The sequence below is a fragment of the Cynocephalus volans genome, chromosome 2 (assembly GCF_027409185.1).
Source record: "Cynocephalus volans isolate mCynVol1 chromosome 2, mCynVol1.pri, whole genome shotgun sequence".
Classification (NCBI taxonomy): Eukaryota; Metazoa; Chordata; class Mammalia; order Dermoptera; family Cynocephalidae; genus Cynocephalus; species Cynocephalus volans.
The window spans coordinates 157,124,965-157,146,801 of NC_084461.1; the positions used below are offsets into that span (position 1 = coordinate 157,124,965).

Genomic DNA, 21,837 nt, shown 5'->3' on the forward strand with positions numbered 1-21,837 from the left:
AATAAGAAAAAGAAATTCTAACAAAGGCATCTAACAAAGAAGTGATCAGCAGGTCACAGAAACACAAGGTTAAGATAGGAACTGGTCTCTTTTTTTGGTCCAAGCAATGGTACGTTAACAAGATATCCGTGAACACAGCATACCTACTTACTTGTCAATGTCTAGGGAAGTCTGATCAGCTGTCCCACCATTACTCTTGCTCCTGCTCTTGGCCTCTTTTTGCCTCCGAGTTAACACTTCCAACCAAAAAAAAAAAAAAAAGTATATATATATATATATTGTTAGCCGGCAGTGGACTATAAATATAAAAGATAAAATATATAGGAAAAAGCAAAGTTTAAAACCCTACTCCAACTGGGAGAAGTGGATTGTCTGGGAAGCCTCAACCTTTCCAGTATTGAGAATAACACTTGTAACATATACTTGTAACATATGCCAGCCACAAAATATTCCCCTACTTGTTAAGTCATGAGATCCAAAGATCTAGTCCACACCAAGCATGTTTTTTGTGTACTAACCCCACTTAAAGCACTCAAGGAAAAAATTTATATTTTCCCAACCAAAATGCTGTCTGATATGAGATAAACTCCAATGAGGTACTCAATGAAATGTAGTAATGAAAGCTACATCTGAGTGCCCACGTAAGCTCCAATCTTTACAAAATTCTGCAAAGTGTTCCAATTACAATTGAGGAAATTGCAGCTCAGAAGTTAACACAGCCAGTCTTTTCCACTATATTAGGAAACCCTCCCAATTCCAGTGGGCATAGATGATGTACAAACACTTTGTCTCACACCAAAAGATGTCTGTTTATTAAATCATAATCTCTTAAAGGATCTTGGAGGTTATTTAATCAAGTGCTTTCCAGTCATCATTCTTGCAATAACAAGAAAAACTATGACCATTTCACTTCAAACCCTGCCTTCCTTCCTTTTAACACTTGAAATCCGCACAACAGAGAATTTAGAAAGGTTACCACTTCATGAAATAACTTAGGTTGTGAAGCATTTATCTAGTCCAGGGATCAGCAAACTTTTTCTGAGGCCAGATACTAAACAGTTTAGGCTCAGCAGGCCAGAGGGTCTCTATCACAACTACTCAACTACTCACTGGTCTGTAACAACTACTATAACTACTCATTATAGTAGGAAAGCAGCCACAGATAATACATATACAAATGAGTGTGGCTGTGTTCCAGTAAAGCTTTATTTACAATAACACAGGTCTGGCTGGATTTGGCCTGTAGCTGGCCATAGTTTGCCTACTCTTCTAATCCAACCTCCCACTCACAAAAATGTCTTTGATAAACAACCCTGACAAGTAATCATACGGTCTCGACTTGACTATATCATTTCACTGAAGGGAATTCACCTCCTCCTAGGGAAACCCATTCTATTGCTACATAGCAATCTGCATTTACTGGGGGTTTATAAAGAAATTTACCCCCTTTTCCACAAGTCAGCTCTTTGAACACTTAAGAAGCTGCATTATAATCCTGGATTTACTCAGCTGTCTACCACACTAAAATGTAACTGCTTTCAAAGGAGGGACTATCTATTCGCTAAGCTAATCCCTATTAACACTTGGACTGCAGAGCCTTTTGAAGTGCTTAGGTTAGCTCTAATCCTTATGATGATCTTCCAGACTGGTATTATTACTTTTCCCCCATTTTAAAGGTATGGGAAGAAACTGAGAGGAATTGACTTCATCAAGCTATCACAATTGGTAAGTAGTAAACCCAGGATAGAACCTAGATCTGATTCTTATATCCATGTTTTACCTTCCTAGTTAGCATCTTCTAGACACACTCTAATTTGTTCGTTTTTCTTTATTTGTATGTGGCACCCCAAACTGAACCCAATACTTAGCAAGCAGTCTCACCAGTAAAGAGAGCAGAAGAACAACAAGCTACCCCATCTGAACTAATATTCTACTAATTCAGTCAAGGCTGTGTTTGCTTTATTGACAAACCTGGTATACTACTGGCTGAAACTGAACTTAAAGGCAATTAAGATCTATCCCCCATCCTCCCAAATCGTTTTCAAATGAAATGTTATCAGGACAGGTCTCTTAATTCTGTACTTAGGCAACTAAGTTGTTGGGTATTTTTCTCCCCTTAAACAAAGGACTTTATATTTGTCCCTGTTCTTTTCAGCTGAACATTACAGTCTATTGAGATCATCTGCAGTCTTGATTCTGTTATCTGATGTTATTAAGCTCTCTTTTCCAGCTTTGTGTCATTTACATATATGACAAGCATGTTTTCTATATCTTCATCTAAGTCCCTGGTCCAACTTTCCTTAAAATAATTAATAAGGTAAATATTTATTGAGAATCTTCAATATGCAAGTAATTTGGGGAAATATTCCTATATCTTATATTATGAGGCAGGGTCCTTGCTCTTTAGGAGCTTATAGTTGACTAAGGTAGTCAGCACCTGCACTGAAATAATTATAACCTAAAGTGTAAAGAGATATACATAATAAAACAAGATCATACACACAAGCAACTAATAATAGTGTTTGCCTCTGGGGAGTAAGACAGCGGACACTTGGGAACTGGAAGAGGAAGGAGGTATATTTTTCATTGTATACTTTCCTATACTATTGTATTAAATATTAAGGGGGGGGGACCAGATTATAGAGAGTCCTAGGCACAGGTTAGAGTAAACAATCTATTTTTAAGATCCTCCCAACCCAGAGATGTTATAAGTAAAATTAAAGTAAAGCAGGAGAAAAACATCCAGGACACAGTTGTAGAACCAGCTTCAAATCTACCTCCTATTCTGTCAGTTAGCCCATGGTTCTCTACCTTATGTACAAGGACTTCATGAGAGATTTTATCAAGTGCCTTGCTGAAATCAATACTTAAAAAGCTGGCACCTCAAAGATTACAGAATCCTTTAAGGGTTGCTTTTTTTTTCTTTCTCTTTTTTTATTTGTCCCCCATCTTGATTACCAAGCATTTTTCCAAAAGAAATACTTAGAAACCATTCTACACACAGGACTGGAAAAAGAATTAATTGCTTCTAGGACTTTATATATACCTCTATTGCACTTAGCACATTTCTTTTTTTTTTTTTTTTGTCGTTTTTTCGTGACCGGCACTCAGCCAGTGAGTGCACTGGTCAGTCCTATATAGGATCAGAACCCGCAGCGGGAGCGTTGCTGCGCTCCCAGCGCAGCACTCTACCAAGTGCGCCACGGAATCGGCCCAACACTTAGCACATTTCTGTTCTTGGTCATTTATATGGCAGTGTCCCTTCTACGCAAGGCAACTTTCTGAACTCAGGAATTCTGGGTTTTGTCTTGTTTTTTTATCTCTTCAGCATTCCCAGCAGAGTCTAACACAGATTAGATGCTAATATTTGCCAAATTAAATCAAATCAATGAATTGTAGGGGGAAAAAAAACCTCTTCTTTTATGAGGACCTACTCTGTGCCAGAGACTTTATAAACATAATCTCTAATCTCTACAACAACCTGCAAGGCATATATCATTATCTCTATTCTATAGATGATGGAAGATTAAATAACCTTATCAAAGTCACAAAGCTTAAAAAAAAAAGCACAAGGAACGCAATACAAATCTGGCTTTAAAGAAGCATATGTTCTATAGAGCTGTGAGAGCGGGACCGCCATGGAGACCCTAGACTTGTGGAGCTACCAGAGTGGAATGCCAGCCTGGGAGAACTAAAGTGTGGCCTGAGACCAGGAAAGCCATAGGAGCACAGCTGTCCAAGGACTTGGGGACCCGACCCCTGCACCAGCATGCAGAGGACACTGAACATGGAGTCAAGGATCTGTTTTCAGAGATCTCCTAAGCAGGGTGTGTGTTCATCCCAGAGAGGACAAAAGATGATCAAGTAAGGTGCATATATTACTTTTTAAAAAGCTAGTGATTGGTCGCCAGCCTCCTGGGACCTGAGGCAGCAGCGGAGCCATGGAGTTCCTGCTGCCCTCTGCACGCATGGGACCCCCAGGGCACCAGCCAGGAGTCCCTACCCCCAAGAGAGGCCACAGCCACTACCGACCCCCCAGGACCTGAGGCAGCAACAGGTAACTGAGCCTCAACAAAACTCCCTGATATTGCTCCAGACAACAGGGTGGAACAAGTAGACTGCAATAGCCTTACCCACAATGACTAAACACCATCAGAAAGACACTAGAAATATGAAAAACCAAGAAAGTATGACACCGCCAAAGGAATACAACAACTCTCAAGTTCTAGACCCTAAAGAACTGGAAGTCCTTGAAATGAATGACAAGGAGTTTTGAGCAACAATCCTAAGGAAACTAAATGAGATACTAGAAGACTCAGGTAGACAATACAAGGAAATGAAAAAAAGTATACACAACCTGAAAGAGGAAATGTACAAAGAAATCAATGCCGTTAAAAAGAATGTAGCAGAGCTTGGGGAGCTGATTCATTCAACAAACTAAAAAACACAACAGAGAGCTTAACCAGCAGGCCAGATCAAGCAGAAGAGAGAATACCTGAACTTGAGGATGGCTTGTTCAAAATAACACAGGCAGACAAAATAAAAAAAAGAAAAAAGAATAAAACTTGAAGAAAATCTAAGAGAGATAACAGACAACCTAAGGTGCTCCAATATCCAAATCATGGGTATTCCAGAGGGGGAGGAAAAAGAAAATGGCATTGAAAACATATTCAGTGAAATAATAGCAGAAAACTTCCCAGGTATAGACAGAGATACAGATCTTCACATACAGGAAGCTCAAAGGTTTCCCAATACATTCAACACAAAAATGTCCTCTCCAAGACATGTTTATAGTCAAATTGACAAAACTCAAAGACAAAGAGAATCTTAAAAGCTGCAAGAGAGAAGCGTCAAGTCACCTATAAGGGAACCCCTAACAGATTAACATCAGACTTTTCATCAGAAACCCTAAAAGCCAGAAGAGAATGGGATGATATATTTGAAATACTAAAATACAAAAATTGCCAGCCAAGAATACTCTACCCAGCAAGGCTATCCTTCTGAAATGAAGGACAAATAGTATATCTCCCAGACAAGCAAAAACTGTGGGAGTTCACTACTATGACCAGCTTTACAAGAAATTCTCAAAGGAGTACTGGGTTTGGTACCTGAAAAACAACCATCACTACCATGAATACTCAAGAAAGAACTAAACCCACCAGTAAAATAAAATGTTAACAATAAAGAGGAAAAAAAAGTTTATTCACATTCCAAGAAACCAACAAACACAGAAGACGATCAGTAAATCAGAAAGAAAGGAACAAAAAGTATTTAAAACATCTAAACAAAAACGAATATAATGCCAGGAGTAAATCAATATCTTTCAATAATAACTCTTAATGTAAAGGTTTGAATTCCCCACTCAAAAGACACAAGACTGACTGACTGGATTAAAAAGATGGACTCAACAATATGCTGCCTTTAAGAGACTCACCTCACCTGTAAAGACACACATACACTAGGAGTGAAAGGATGGAAAAAGATATACCATGCAAATAGAAATGAAAAAAGAGCTGGAGTAGCTATTCTTATATCAGATAAAATAGACTTTAAACCAAAAACCATAAAAAAAGACAAAGAAGGCCACTACTATATAATGATAAAAGGATCTATCCAACAAGAAGACATAACAACCATAAATACATATGCACCCAATGTCAGAGCAGCCAGATTTATAAAGCAAACACTATTAGACCTAAAGAAAGAGACAGACACTAATACCATAATAGTTGGGGATGTGAACATGCCACTCTCCACACTGGACAGATCATCTAGGCAAAAAATCAAGAGAGAAACACAAGACCTAAATAACACTTCAGACCAATTGGACTTGGCAGATACATATAGAACATTTCACCCAACAACGTCAGAATATTCATTCATCTCTTCGGTACACGGAACACTCTCCAGGATAGACCACATGTTAAGTCACAAATCAAGTCTCAACAAATTCAAAAAAATTGGAATTATTCCATGTATTTTTCTGACCACAACGGATTAAAACTAGAAATCAATAACAAACGAAACTCTGGAAACTATACAAATAGTTTACAAATGGAAATTAAACAACATTCTACTTAATGGCATATGGGTCCAAGAAGAAATTAAACAGGAAATCAAAAAATTTATTGAAACTAATGAAAATAATAACACATCATATCAAAACCTGTGGGAAACAGCAAAAGCTGTACTAAGGGGGAAATTTATTGCACTAAACGCTCACCTCAGAAGAATGGAAAGATGGCAAATAAACAACCTAACACTTCACCTTAAAGAATTAGAAAAACAAGAACAATCTAAACTCAAAGTTAGTAGACAGAAAGAAATAATTAAGATCAGAGTAGAACTAAATGAAATAGAAACTCAAAAAACAATTCAACAGATTAATGAAACAAAAAGTTGGTTTTTTGAAAAGATAAAATTGACAAACCACTAGCAATGCTAACTAAAAAAAAGAAGAGAGAAGACACAAATAACAAAAATTAGAAATGAAAATGGTGATATTACAACCTATACTTCAGCAATACAAGAAATCATCAGAGACTACTATAAGCAACTACATGCTAACAAATTTGAAAACCTGGAGGAAATGAATAAATTTTTGGACACACACAAACTACCAACACTGAACCAAGAAGACAGAAAATCTGAACAGACCAATAACAATCAAGGAGATTGAAGTTGTTATCAGCAGTCTTCCAACAAAGAAAAGCCCAGGACCAGATGACTACCATGCAGAATTCTACCAAACCTTTAAAGAAGAATTAATAGCAATTCTCTACAAACTATTCCAAAAAATGGAAACAGAGGCCATTCTCCCAAACTCATTCTATGAGGCAAACATCACCCTGATATTCAAACCAAACAAAAATACAACAAAAAAAGGAAACTACAGGCCAATATAGATGCAAAAATCCTCAATAAAATACTTGCTAATAGATAATAGAATACAGCAACACATACGTAAAATTATACCCCATGATCAAGTGGGATTCATACCAGGGATGCAAGGGTGGTTCAACATATGCAAATCAATAAATGTGATACAACACATCAATAAAATCAAACATAAAAACCATATGTTCATCTCTATAGATGGTGACAAAGCAATTGACAAAATTCAACATTCATTCATGATTAAGACTCTCTATAAATTGGGTATAGAAGGAAAGTATCTCAACACAATTAAAACCATATATGACAAACCCACTGCCAATATCATCCTGAATGGAGAAAAACTGAAAGCCTTTCCCTTAAGAACAGGAACAAGGATACCCCCTCTCGCCACTCCTATTCAACACAGTGTTGGAAGTACTAGCCAGAACGATCAGGGAAGAGAAGGAAATAAAAGGCATCCAGATTGGAAAAGATGAGGTCAAACTGTCCCTGTTTGCAGATGACATGATCCTATATATGGAACAGCCTAAGGACTCTACAAAAAAACTCTTAAGAGTTAATAAATGATTTTAGCAAAGTTGCAGGATACAAAAGCAACACGCAAAAATCAGTAACATTTTTATATTCTAACAACAAACTGACAGAAAAAGAAATCAAGAAAGCTTGCCCATTTACAATAGCCGCGCCCAACATAAAATACCTAGGAATAAATTTAACCAAAGATGTGACAAATCTCTATGATGAGAACTACAAATCACTGTTGAGAGAAATTAAAGAGGACACAAGAAGATGGAAAGATATCCCATGATCTTGGATTGCAAGAATTTAACATTGTGAAAATGTCCATACTACCCAAAGTGATCTACAAATTTGATGCAATCCTCATCAAAATTCCAATAACATTTTTCTCAGAACTGGAAAAAACAATCCTAACATTCATATGGAAGAACAAAAGACCATGAATAGCCAAAACAATAGTGAGCAAAAAAATAATAAAGCCAGAAGTATAATACTACCTGACTTTAAACTATACTACAAAGTGATAGTAACCAAAACAGCATGGTACTGGCATAAAAACAGACACACAGACCAATGGAATAGAATAGAGAATCCAGAAATTATCCCATGCACCTACAGCCATCTGATCTTTGACAAAGGCTCCAAGACCACACACTGGGGAAGAGACTGCCTCTTCAGTAAATGGTGCTAGGAAAACTAGACATTCATATGCAGGAGAATGAAACTAGAACCATACCTCTCACCAAATACCAAAATCAACTCAAAATGGATTAAAGAATTAATTATACGTCCTGAAACAATAAAATTCCTTAAAGAAAACATAGGAGAAACACTCCAGGAAGTGGGATTGTGTACAGACTTTATGAATACAACCCCAAAAGCAACCAAAAGAAAAATAAATGAATGGGATTAAATCAAACTAAAAAGCTTCTGCACAGCAAAAGAAACAATTAACAGAGTTAAAAGACAACCAACATAGTGGGAGAAAATATTTGCAAAATATACATCTGACAAAGGACTAATAACCAGAATATACAAGGAACTCAAACAACTTAACAGCAAAAAAAACAAGTAACCCAATTAAATATAGGCAAAGGAGCTTAATAGGCATTTCTTAAAGGAAGATATATGAATGGCCAACAGACACATGAAAAAATGCTCAACATCACTCAGCATTCAGGAAATGCAAATCAAAACCACTTTGAGATATCTCACTCCAGTTAGGATAGCTAATATCCAAAAGACTGAGAACGATAAATGCTGCTGAGGATGCGGAGAAAAAGGAACCCTCCTACACTGTTGGTAGTAGGACTCCAAGATGGTGCAGCCTTTATGGAAAACAGTGTGGAGGTTCCTCAAACAACTACAGATAGATCTACCATATGACCCAATTATTCCACTGCTGGGTATATACCCAGAGGAATGGAAATCATCGTGTTGAAGGGATACCTGTACTCCCATGTTTACTACAGTGCTATTTACAATAGCCAAGAGTTGGATCTAGCCTAAATGCCCATCATTGGATGAGAGGATAAGGAAAATGTGGTATATCTACACAATGGAATACTACTCTGCTTTTAAAAAAAAAGTGTAATACTACTGTTTGCAGCAACATGGATGGACTTAGAGAGAATTATATTAAGTGAAATAAGCCAGGCACAGAAAGAAAAATACCACGTTCTCACTTATTTGTGGGAGCTAATAAAAATAAATAAATAAACAAACAACAAATGGGGACAGGGTGGGGAAAGAAGACACAACAATCACAACAATTCCTTGATTTTGTTAAGACATGTGAACAGATATGATATTGATGGGCAGAGCAGGGAGAGAGGGGGAAGAAAAGGAGGAATTGATAAAGGGATACGAAAATCAACTATATTGTATATTGATAAATTACAGTAAAATAAGAAATTTTTTAAAAAGAAAAAAATGTTAATGATGCTAAAAAAAATTGTTTTTAATTAAAATTTAAAACTAAAAAAAAAGCATATGTTCTTCTACCAGAGCATGCTGCCTCTCCTGGGAAATAAGAGGGTAAAGGATGGCAAGAGAAAAAGTGGTGAGTGGGCAGGTGGAAAACAGTTTGGCAAACGCCTGGGAACTAAGGTAACTCTATTATTAAATGTTATGATTAGAGCAAACTGGACTGGGCCTTGCAACTATGTTTTCCCTTTGAAACCTACTGCCCCTACAAAGGAGTAGAAAAGTGTAAGTTGCTCTAAATGCGCCTCCTACTCTGGTTTATCAGGATTGAGATAGCTGCAGACAAAAAATTCAGTATGAAACTTATATCCAAAAAACTAGGTGCTGGTGATAGCAACCACAGATTTCAAAAGGGAAGACTGGGATCTGAGTACCAGAAATACAACTGACAGGGCAAGATAAAAGAGGATGGATGTCACTGAAAGCTGAGAGAGATACCTATAAATATATGATCATTAACTCGTCTGCTTATACTCCATTGGAGGGGAAATACCCTAAGAAGCTGCACTTAGGACAGTGGCTTGGCACTGTTAAGATGCAAAGAAGCACTGGCTTTCAAGCTGGACAGAACAGTGTCCAAGTTGGGCCTCTAGTAGCTGTGTGGCCTAAGGGATGTTCTGGGACCTCTCTATCAGTTTTCTTACCTATAAAATGAGATGATAATAGCATCTACCCTCACGGGTTTTGGTAAGGATTATATCAGATATTCTAAATAGAGTTGTAAGAGTATTCAGTCCACAGAAAGCACTAAGCAAACATTAGATGTTTTTACTTATTTACTTATATAATTCTCATTATTATTTTTCCAGATTTATTTCTTAGCCTTATGCAACTTAGAACCAGCACCCACCAACAAGTCTATAATTGGGGTTGTCTTAGTCTTAAATGGTTTCCATACTAATTGGAACAAATAAAATGGATAAGTAGCCTAAGTATTATAGTACAATTATCAATACTATGTAAACATCAGCACATTTGTTTCCAAAATTCAAAGGAGAAAAGCAATCAAAAATAAAAACATATGGCCTAATACTGGAAACAGTGAAGACAATGGCTCCTTGAGGAGAGTGGAAATTATACATACAAAGAAGAGAGATTTGACAGAATGACAGAGCTTAAAGTCTTCTCAGTTTGTCTCCCTCAACCTCAAAACCACCTCAGCAGAAAATAACAGGAAGCCACAGAGTTGTGTGTGCTCCTGCTAAGACCACCCCTCTTCAGTCCCATAAAGCACATTTCAAATACTCAATAGTAACATGTGGCTATGATATTTGGCAGCACAGATACAGAACATTTCTATCACTGCAGAAAGATTATGCTGTTCTTTTAAGAGATAACAAGAACTAATGCTATCACGCCTTTAATCTGTTTACCTTGGGTATCACAAGAAATCCAAGCCTCCTCTGGCATTCTTCATCACCTGGATTCTCATTCCCACATGACTCTGTTACCTGGGGGTACTTTTCTAAATCAACTCAATTTCCCACTCCTACTCTTGAAATAATCCTACCCTCTAGAATTTTTGTTAGTAATCAGCAAAATCCCCGATGTTCTCAACCTCCTCTGTGAAAGCTCCCTTCATCTTCTTCCTCTAACTGAAATAAAGATGTCCTGAGGATAGTGCTTCTCCTTATTGGCTATTTCTTCTCAAGTATTGGCTGTTTCTTCTTCCACACACCACAGTACTGCTGGACCTGGACATGGGATAGGTATCCTCCTTATTCCTTATTGCTGCTTCCAGACTCCTGGAAAACCCTAGTTCAAAGGACAAACCATTGTGCCTCACCTCCTACCTCACCCTTGTCACCCCCTACCCCCACCACTTCCTGGCCATTCACTGAAATTTTTAATATAAAAATTGTTATATTATAAAATATATCATATTATAAAAAATATATATTTTATTATAGATATTAAATTATATATATAATTTAATATAAAAATTGTTATATTATAAAAACTGTTTTTCTCTTCACTCTTGCCATCATTCTTGGTGATTTCAATATATACATACTAGACTAAACCATATGAAGTTATAGTTTTTGTAAATTCATCCCAAGATATGATCCATCCAATACTCTGGCCTCTCAATTCCTTGACCTCTTGGTTATCTACTCCCATAGATCATACCATCTTGGCCTTTCTCAAGTGGGGTTCTGAGAAAGAAGTAAGCTTAATGCCCTAAGGCATCCACTGTATGTTATGAATCGATTTCTGTCCTCTGCATCTAGGATGGTACCAGCTATGTACCATCCTTGGGAGAAGAAAAGTCAATTCATTTTCTGTGTTCTATGGTTCTGATGAGAAACCCTATCATTAATAATAACCATGCCACTTCCCAGATCTCAATTTCAAGTGTCCATTGTCTGACTACCACCGCCTATCTTTTCCAACTCACTCCTTTTAACACTCATATTCCAACAGTCCTTTAGCCCCAGTAGGATATCTAATACATTGTCTCCATTACCTTTTCATGGTCTATTACCCTATCATGTTCTCATTTTCCTTCTTATCTAATTTAGACCACAGTGATCAAATTAACAGTTCCCTTAAATACTCCTTCAACTTCTTTCTATTGTATTCCCTGGCAAAACCCAGTTTTGGTTAAATCCAACCCTCTACATATTCTGTGCTCCCACCTGCTGAATATGGCAGAAAAAACACACACAATAGTACTGACTGGGTTCACTATCTATTTAAGACCATAAACTTTGAGAGGTCCCTCTGTACTGCCTATCAATCCTAATATGTTTCCATAGTTAGTTTACTCTTCTACCCTCCTAGAAACTATTTCATATCTTTTCTATTATCCTCAAACGTCCAGGATATCATCTTAACTCCTATATCACCATTCTTTTTTGTTTTAATATAACAACTTTATTGAGATGTAATTCACAAACCATTTAATCCACACTAAGTCGAGCACTCGGCACTTTGTTTCACTGCAAGAGGCTGAGTGCACTCTGGAGATGCAGGCAAGAATTAGGGGAGCGCAGCCCAGGCCCGGTGACAGATCGTGAAGCCATCAGCCCCCGCCGCACCCCACCCCCACCCCCTAGGACCGGATCGCCAGACACCTTGCCCCTCCACTCGCTCTACCTGCCCCAGGTGTTGTGCCCGTCACAGTCTCCATCCCAACCCAGAACCTTCCCCCTCCTGATCCCCCGGACCATCTCAATGCCCACAGTCCTGTGGAGTGTTCCAGTTTGATGAACACATACATCTTCCACTCTGTCACAGAACAAATAAAACCATGACTTAAATATTTACATTTCGTGTGACTGATTTCATAGTTCTCTAATGAGAATTTTTTTTTAATCCTCTGGAAAGCATTAAGACTCTTCCTTCCCAGCTTCACCTCTCTCTATTTATGATATTGGATTCTAGAAGATTTCAGACCACCAGGAAAGTGTCAAACTTGAACATTTACTTGTGAAAAGACTCACAGATGGTCTAATAATGAAGAAAGCATGTTTTGCACTGCATCTCACCTGGGGTTCAGTCCCAGCTCTGCCTTCTACTAGCTGGGTGTCTTTGAGCAGCAGAGTAGTATTCCACTGTCTAGATATACCATAGTTTCGGCTATTGGGAGGTGGCGGTCTGAGGAGGACGAAGATTCCATTTCGGATGTGAGACTCATTGGGTGATCATTTCATTGAGATCAACTTGAATGACCAAGTGTAAAAAGCAAGAGGAATGTGCTTTGAGCATATAGCTTGACTTTTGTAAAAATCCAGCTTGACTTCCGGTCAAGATGGCGGATTATACGGTCCCCAGCATCACTCTCTCCCACAAATCAACCAATTCACAACTATAAAAACATAACATCAAGTGCGTACGGAACAGGGAGATGTTCAGCGGGGAGGCGGAAGCTCCGGGGAGAACACATGCCCTGCAGGGCCACCGTCACGCAATCCAGCAGACAGGCTTCACCGCCGCCACCCGGCTCCATTCCCAGCGCAGCCCATTGCACATGGAGTGAGGAGACATCCAGCAGGGGAGGCAGAGGCTCCGCAGAAACCACACATCCTGTGGGGCCGCCACCACGCGATCCAGCAGGTAGGCTTCACCGCCACCCAGCTCCATTCTCAGCCCGGCCCAGTCTGCATAGAGCAGGCAGACGTCCGGCAGGAGAGGCGGGAGCTCCGCAGGGACCATACCGCTACTGCGCGATCCAACAGCCCGGCCCAGTGCGTGCAGTGCAGGGAAATGTCCAGCAGGGGAGGCGGAAGCTCCGTAGAGAACACACGTCCTGTGGGGCCACTGTTGCACGATCCAGCAGGTAGGCTTCACCATTGCCACCCGGCTCCATCCCAAGCGCGGCCCAGTGCAAATGGAGCAGGGAGACGTCCAGCAGGGGAAGTGGAAGCTCCGCAGAGACCACAAGCTCTGCAGTGCCTCCACACATCCCAGCAGCCCAGCCCAGTGCGTGCGGAACAAGGAGACGTCCAGCAGGGGAGGTGGAAGCTCAGCAGAGACTACACACCCTGCGGTACCACCTCGTGACCCAGCAGCCTGGCCGAGTCCATGCTGACCAGAGGTGGCTCCCCAGAGAGGCCCAAGACCCGAGGCAACCACACACGCAAGCCACTAGTGGCCAACTGAGCAGACACTGAGGTAGCCATACCAAATTGGCAACCCCAGCAACATCTTAGTCAGACAATAGTGTCAAACCTGTGGACTGTGAAACCCCCTGCTACAATGAATAAACATCAAAGAAAAGATACCAGAAATACGGAAAATCAAGAAAGTACACCACCAAAGGGTAATAACTCTCAAGCCCTAGATCCCATAGAACAAGAAACCCTTGAAATGTCTGACAAGGTATTTCGAGTGATAATTCTAAGGAAACGGAATGAGATACAAGAAAACTCAGCTAGACAACATGATGAAACAAGGAAAAGCATCCAGGACCTGAAAGAAGAAATGTACAAGGAAATCAATGCCCTGAAACAAAATGTAGCAGAGCTTGCCGAACTGAAGAATTCACTCAGCGAAATAAAAAACACAATGGAGAGTTTAACCAGCAGGCTTGCGGAAGTTGAAGAGAGAACCTCTGAACTTGAAGATGGGCTGTTTGAAACAACACAGGCAGACAGAAAAAAGAATCAAAGACATTGAAGAAAATCTGAGAGAGATATCAGACAACCTTAAGCGCTCAAATATCCAGGTCATGGGTATTGCAGAAGGGGAGGAAAAAGGAGATTGCATTGAAAACATATTCAACAAAATACTGTCAGAAAACTTCGCAGGTATAGGAAAAATCACAGATCTTCAGATCCAGGAAGCTCAAAGATCCCCAAACTTATTCAACCCAAAAAGGTCTTCACCAAGACATGTTATAGTCAAATTGGCAAAACTCAAAGGCAAAGAGAGAATCTTAAAAGCTGCAAGAGAGAAGCATCAAATCACCTATAAAGGAGCCCCAATCAGACTAACATCAGACTTTTCATCACAAACCCTAAAAGCCAGAAAGGAATGGGATGATATATTCAAAACACTAAAAGACAGAGATTGCCAGCCAAGAATACTCTACCCTGAAAGGCTATCCTCCTGAAATGAAGGGCAAATAGTATATTTCTCAGACAAACAAAAACTGCAGGAGTTCACCACCACATGACCACCCTTACAAGAAATTCTCAAGGGAATACTGGGTTTGGTTCCTGAAAAATAACTACCGCTGCCATAAAAACCCAAGAAAAATCTAAACCCACTAGTATAATAAAAATGGCATTCATGAAGAGAAAACAAACAAACAAAAAGGCTATCTACAACCCAAGAAAACAACAAACACAGAAAACAAACAGTAAACCAGAAAGAAAGGAACAAAAGACACCTAAAACAATCAAACAATAATCAAGAAAATGCTAGTAATAAATCAACACTTTTCAATAACAACTCTTAATGTAAAAGGCTTAAATTCCCCAATCAAAAGACACAGACTGGCTGACTGGATCAAAAAGGAGGACCCAACTATATGCTGCCTCAAGAGACCCACCTCAACCATAAAGACTCACATAGACTAAGAGTGAAAGGATGGAAAAAGATTTACCATGCAAACAGAAATGAAAAACGAGCTGGAGTAGCTATTCTTACATCTGACAAAATAGACTTTAAACTAAAAACCATAAAAAGAGACAATGAGGGACACTACGTAATGATAAAAGGATTGATGCATTGAGAAGACATAACAAGCATAAATATATACACACCCAATGTTGGAGCAGCCAGATTTATAAAACAAACTCTATTAGACCTAAAGAAGGAAATAGACACTAATACCATAATAGCAGGGGACCTGAACACCCCACTGTCAATACTGGACAGATCACCTAGGCAAAGAATCAGCAGAGAAACACAAGATCTAAACAATACTCTAGACCAATTAGACTTGGCAGATATCTACAGAACATTCCATCCAACAACCTCAGAATATTCATTCTTCTCATCAGCACATGGATCATTCTCCAGGATAGATCACATATTAGGTCACAAATCAAGTCTCGACAAATTAAAAAAAACTGGAATTATCCCATGTATTTTCTCAGATCACAATGGATTAAAATTAGAAATCAATAACAAACGAAACTCTGGAAAGTATACAAACACATGGAATTTAAACAGCATTCTACTTAATGACATATGGGTCCAAGAAGAAATCAAGCAGGAAATCAAAAAATTTATTGAAAATAATGAAAATAATGATACATCATACCCAAACCTGTGGGATACCGCAAAAGGAGTACTAAGAGGGAAATTTATTGCATTAAATGGTGACCTCAGAAGAATGGAAAGATGGCAAGTGGACAACCTAACACTTCACCTTAAAGAACTAGAAAAACAAGAACAATCCAAACCTAAAGTTAGCAGACGGAAAGAAATCATTAAGATCAGAGCAGAACTGAATGAAATTGAAAACCAAAAAACAATTCAAAAGATCAATGAATCAAAAAGTTGGTTTTTTGAAAAGATAAATAAAATTGACAAACCATTAGCATGGCTAACAAAAAAAAAAAGAGAGAAGACTCAAATAACAAAACTTAGAAATGAAAAAGGTGATATTATAACTGATTCATCTGAAATACAAGGAATCATTCGAGACTACTATAAACAACTATACGCCACAAATTTGAAAATCTGGAGGAAATGGATAAATTTCTGGACACAAACAAGCTCCCAAAACTGAGCCATGAGACATAGAAAATCTGAACAGACCAGCAACAATAAAGGAGATTGAAGCTGTTATCAGAAGGCTCCCAACAAAGAAAAGCCCAGGACCAGATGGATTCACAGCAGAATTTTAACAAACATTCAAAGAGGAATTGACACCGAATCTTTACAAACTATTCCAAAAGATTGAAACAGACGCAAATCTCCCAAACTCATTCTATGAAGCAAACATCATCCTGATACCAAAACCAGGTAAAGATACAACCAGAAAAGCAAACTACAGGCTGATATCCTTGATGAATATAGATGCAAAAATCCTCAATAAAATACTAGCAAACAGAATACAGCAACACATACCTAAAATTATTCACCATGATCAAGTGGGATTCATCCCATGGATGCAAGGGTGGTTCAACATACGCAAATCAATAAATGTGATACACCATATTAATAAAATCAAACACAAGGACCAAATGGTCATCTCTATAGATGCTGAAAAAGCATTTGATAAAATTCAGCACTCATGCATGACAAAGACCCTCTATAAGTTAGGTATAGAGGGAAAGTATCTCAACATAAAGCCATATATGATAAACCCACTGCCAATATCATCCTGAATGGGGAAAAGCTGAAAGCTTTTCCTTTAAGAACAGGAACTAGACAAGGATGCCCACTCTCACCACTCCTATTCAACATAGTGTTGGAAGTACTAGCCAGAGCAATCAGAGAAGAGAAGGAAATAAAGGGCATCCAGATTGGAAAAGATGAAGTCAAACTGTCCCTGTTTGCAGATGACATTATCCCATATATCAAACAGCCTAAAGCCTCTACAAAAAAACTCTTGGAGTTGATAAAGGATTTCAGCAAAGTAGCAGGATACAAAATCAACACACAAAAATCAGTAGCATTTCTATTCTCCAATAGTGGACATGCAGAAAGAGAAATCAAAAAGCTTGCACATTTACAATAGCCACCAAAGAAATAAAACACTTAGGAATTGAGTTAACCATGGATGTGAAAAATCTCTATAATGAGAACTACAAACCACTCCTGAGAGAAATTAGAGTATACAAGAAGATGGAAAGATATCCCAACCTCTTGGATTGGAAAAATCAACATAGTGAAAATGTCCATACTACCAAAAGTGATATACATATTCAATGCAATGTCCATCAAAATTCCCATGACATTTTTCTCAGAAATGGAAAGAACTATCCAGACATTTATATGGAATAACAAAAGACCATGCATGGCCAAAGCAATGCTGAGCAAAAAAAAATAAAGCTGGAGGCATAACACTACCTGACTTTAAACTATACTACAAAGCTATAATAACCAAAACAGTATGGTACTGGCATAAAAACAGACACACCGATCAATGGAATAGAATAGAGAATCCAGAAATCAACCCACACACCTACAGCCATCTGATCTTTGACAAAGGCCCTAAGCCTATACACTGGGGAAGAGACTGCCTCTTCAGCAAATGGTGCTGGAAGAACTGGATATCAATATGCAGGAGAATGAAACTAGACCCATACTTTTCACCATACACTAAAGTCAACTCAAAATGGATTAAAGAATTAAATATACACCCTGAAACAATAAAACTTCTTAAAGAAAACATAGAAGAAACACTTCAGGAAGTAGGACTGGACACAGACTTCATGAATATGACCCCAAAAGCATGGGCAACCAAAGGAAAAATAAACAAATGGGATTATATCAAACTAAAAAGCTTCTGCACAGCAAAAGAAACAATTAACAGAGTTAAAAGACAACCAACAGAGTGAGAGAAAATATTTGCAAAATATACATCTGACAAAGGATTAATATCCAGAATATACAAGGAACTCAAACAACTTTACAACAAAAAAACAAGTAACCCAATTAAAAAATGGGCAAAAGAGCTAAGTAGGCATTTTTCTAAGGAAGATATACGAATGGCCAACAGACATATGAAAAAATACTCAACATCACTCAGCATTTGGGAAATGCAAATCAAAACACACTGAGATACCATCTCACCCCAGTTAGGATGGCTAAAATCCAAAAGACTCTGAACGATAAACGCTGGCGAGGTTGTGGAGGAAAAGGAAGTTTTATACATCGTTAGTTGGACTGTAAAATGGTGCAACCTCTATGTAAAATGGTATGGAGGCTCCTCAAACAATTGCAGAGAGATCTACCATATGACCCAGCTATCCCACTGCTGGGAATATACCCAGAGGAATGGAAATCATCAAGTCGAAGGTATACCTGTTCCCCAATGTTCACTGCAGCACTCTTTACAATAGCCAAGAGTTGGATCCAGCCCAAACGTCCATCATCAGATGAGTGGATACGGAATATGTGGTTTATCTACACAACGGAATACTACTCAGCTATAAAAAAGAATGAAATACTGCCATTTGCAACGACATGGATGGACCTAGAGAGAATTATATTAAGTGAAACAAGTCAGGCACAGAAAGAGAAATATCACATGTTCTCACTTATTTGTTGGAGCTAAACATAAATAAATAAATACAGACACACAGACAAAAAAAAAAAATCCAGGGGAGGGGGACATAACAATTACAATTCCTTGAAGTTGATTCGACAAGCATACAGAAAGGACATTGTTGGGAGGGAGGTGGGAGAGGGAGGAGGGAGGGAGGTAATTGGCCACAATAATCAACCACATTGTATATCGACAAAATAAAATAAAATATTGAATTTGCAAAAAAATAAATAAAAATCAAAAAAAAAAAAAAATAGGTATACCACGGTTTCCTTATCCACTCATCTGATGATGGATACACTGAAAATTTTTAAATGGAATTATACTATACATATTGTTCCATACTTCCTTTTTCTGCTATCAATGACTCATGGACATCCTTCTAGGTTAAAACATCTGCTCGTAATGATCTGCTGTCTTCCTCCACAGCCACAGAATATTCTATGTGGATGTACCATGATTATTTAAATTTTTATTTTTAATTAAACAATGAATATATTATCATATTCTAGATATAGAAATTCAAAACAATGCAGATAGAGTAATAAAGCCTTTCACAAGACTGCACACTTCTCTCTGCATATACACATACATACTTATGCATGGTCTTAATCCCGGGCCCTTCCCTGGAGATAAACCATTGCTACACTTGATGTACATCCTTCCAAATTCATTTACTCCCGCAAAGAAACAGGTTATTTGGTTGTTGTGTGTGTGACTGACGCATAAATGGTTCTAAATGTACATAATATTCTGCAATGTACTCTTGGAGATCTATTCACATCATATCTATCTCATTCAGTCACTCTTTTAGCTGATATTTATTATGTGATGGGCACTATTCTAGGCACATTATGGAACAAGATGGACAGCCTCTATCCTCATGGAGCTTACATTCTTGCTAGGCATTTGGTCAATAAGCAAGTAAATAAATAATACAATTTCAGGTGGGGATTGGGCAGGGGAGGGTGTTTTTTAACTACTGCATAGTACTCCACAGTATGAATTATCAGTTTGGGAAAGTGACTTTTGAACTTTTTATTTGCTTCCTGGAGTAAGAAATACATTTTACACTGTTGTCCAAAACCCATCCTAGAAATGTGCATGTACAAAACCAAACCACACACATAGACAACTGAACAAGTATTTCATAAAATAATGCTTATTCTTACTAAGGGTGATGCACTGAAATTTTTTATTCTGTTCTATTTCATTTTTTAAAAAACAAGCTAATCATGACCTGCTAAATTGTTTTCACTGTCCACTAATAAATAATTGTGACCTCCAAAATAAATAAATAAAAGTCGAGCACTCAATGGTATATTCACAGAGTTGTGCAACCATTACCACAATCAACTTTAGAACATTTTCATCACCCCAAAAAGAAACTTGTTCCCGTTATCAGTCATTCCCCATTTTCCCCTAAACTCCCAGCCCTAGGTAACTACTAATTTGTTTTCTGTTTCTGTGGATTTGCCCATTCTGGGCATGTCATATAAATGGAATCATACAATATGCAGGCTTTTGTGACTGGTTTCTTTCATCTAACGTTTTCAAAGTACATCCATGTTGTAGCACTCCTCCAGTACTGCCTATTAATCCTAATATGTTTCTTCTGCCCTCCTAGAGACTATTTCATATCTTTCCATATCCTCAAACCTCCAAGATACCATCCTGACTCCTCTTTCACCATTCCTTTCTTTCCAAAGTGGCAATGCTTATTTTTTAAATAGTCATCCTAGTAGGTATAAAGTGGTATCTCATTGTGGTTTTGACTTGCATTTCCCTGACGACTAATGACGTTGAGTATCTTTTCATGTGCTTCTTGGCCAGAGAATATCTTTCTTTGGAGAAATGGCTATTCAAGTGCTTTGCCCATTTTTTAATTGGGCTGTTTGTCTTTTCTGTCAATGACTGATAATATATTCTAGATACTAAACCCTTATCAGATGTATGATTTGCAAATAATTTCTCCCATTCTGTAGGTTGTCTCTTTACTTTCTTGATAGTATCCTTTGATGAACAAAGCTTTTCATTTTTATGAAGTCCAGTTTATTTTTTTCGTTTGTTGCTTGTGGTTTTGAATGTTATATCTAAGAATCCTACTGCCAAATGTAAGGTCTTGAAGTTTTATCCCTAAGAGAGTTTTATAGAAGTGTTATTTAGCACTTACATTTAGGTCTTTGATCCACTTTTGTATATGGTATGAGGTAGTGGTCCAAATTCACTCTTTTGCATGTGGATATTCAGTTGTCCTAACACCATTTGTTGAAAAGACAAAGATGTATCTGAAGAGCAGTCTACTTCCTCCTTCCTAATCTGGATGCCTTTTATTTCATTTCTTTTCTAATTGTCCTGGCTAGAACTTCTAGTACCAAGTTGAATAGAAGTGGCAAGAGTGGACATCCTTGTCTTGTTCCTGATCTTAGGGAAAGCTTTCAGTCTTTTACCATGAAATACGATGCTAGCAATGGGTTTTTTCATAGATTCCCCTCTATGAGGTTGAGGAAGTCCCTGTCCATTTCTAGTTTGTTGCACACTTTATCATGGAGGTGTGCTGAATTTTGTCAAACGCTTTTTCTGTGTTTAGATGATTACGTGGTTTTTGTCTTTGATACACTGATTTTCTAATGTTAAACTAACCTTTCAGACTTTTTTTTTTTATTAGAAAAAGAGAAACGTGTAAGAACTCCCTCACTGTTCTACCACCAAAACTATTAATCCACTGGCATCTGTACCCATATACTCTGTCCTTCCCTCCT

At 38.1% G+C, this 21,837-nt stretch overlaps 1 protein-coding gene across 1 annotated transcript in view; it reads right to left on the reverse strand.

The window, feature by feature from the left end:
• UIMC1 (ubiquitin interaction motif containing 1) overlaps positions 1-21,837 on the reverse strand; it is a 143,939-nt gene that overhangs the window by 5,949 nt on the left and 116,153 nt on the right. The window contains exon 11 of the mRNA XM_063086343.1: positions 152-236. Coding sequence (XP_062942413.1) covers positions 152-236 — 85 coding nt within the window. The remainder of the gene's footprint in view (positions 1-151; positions 237-21,837) is intronic.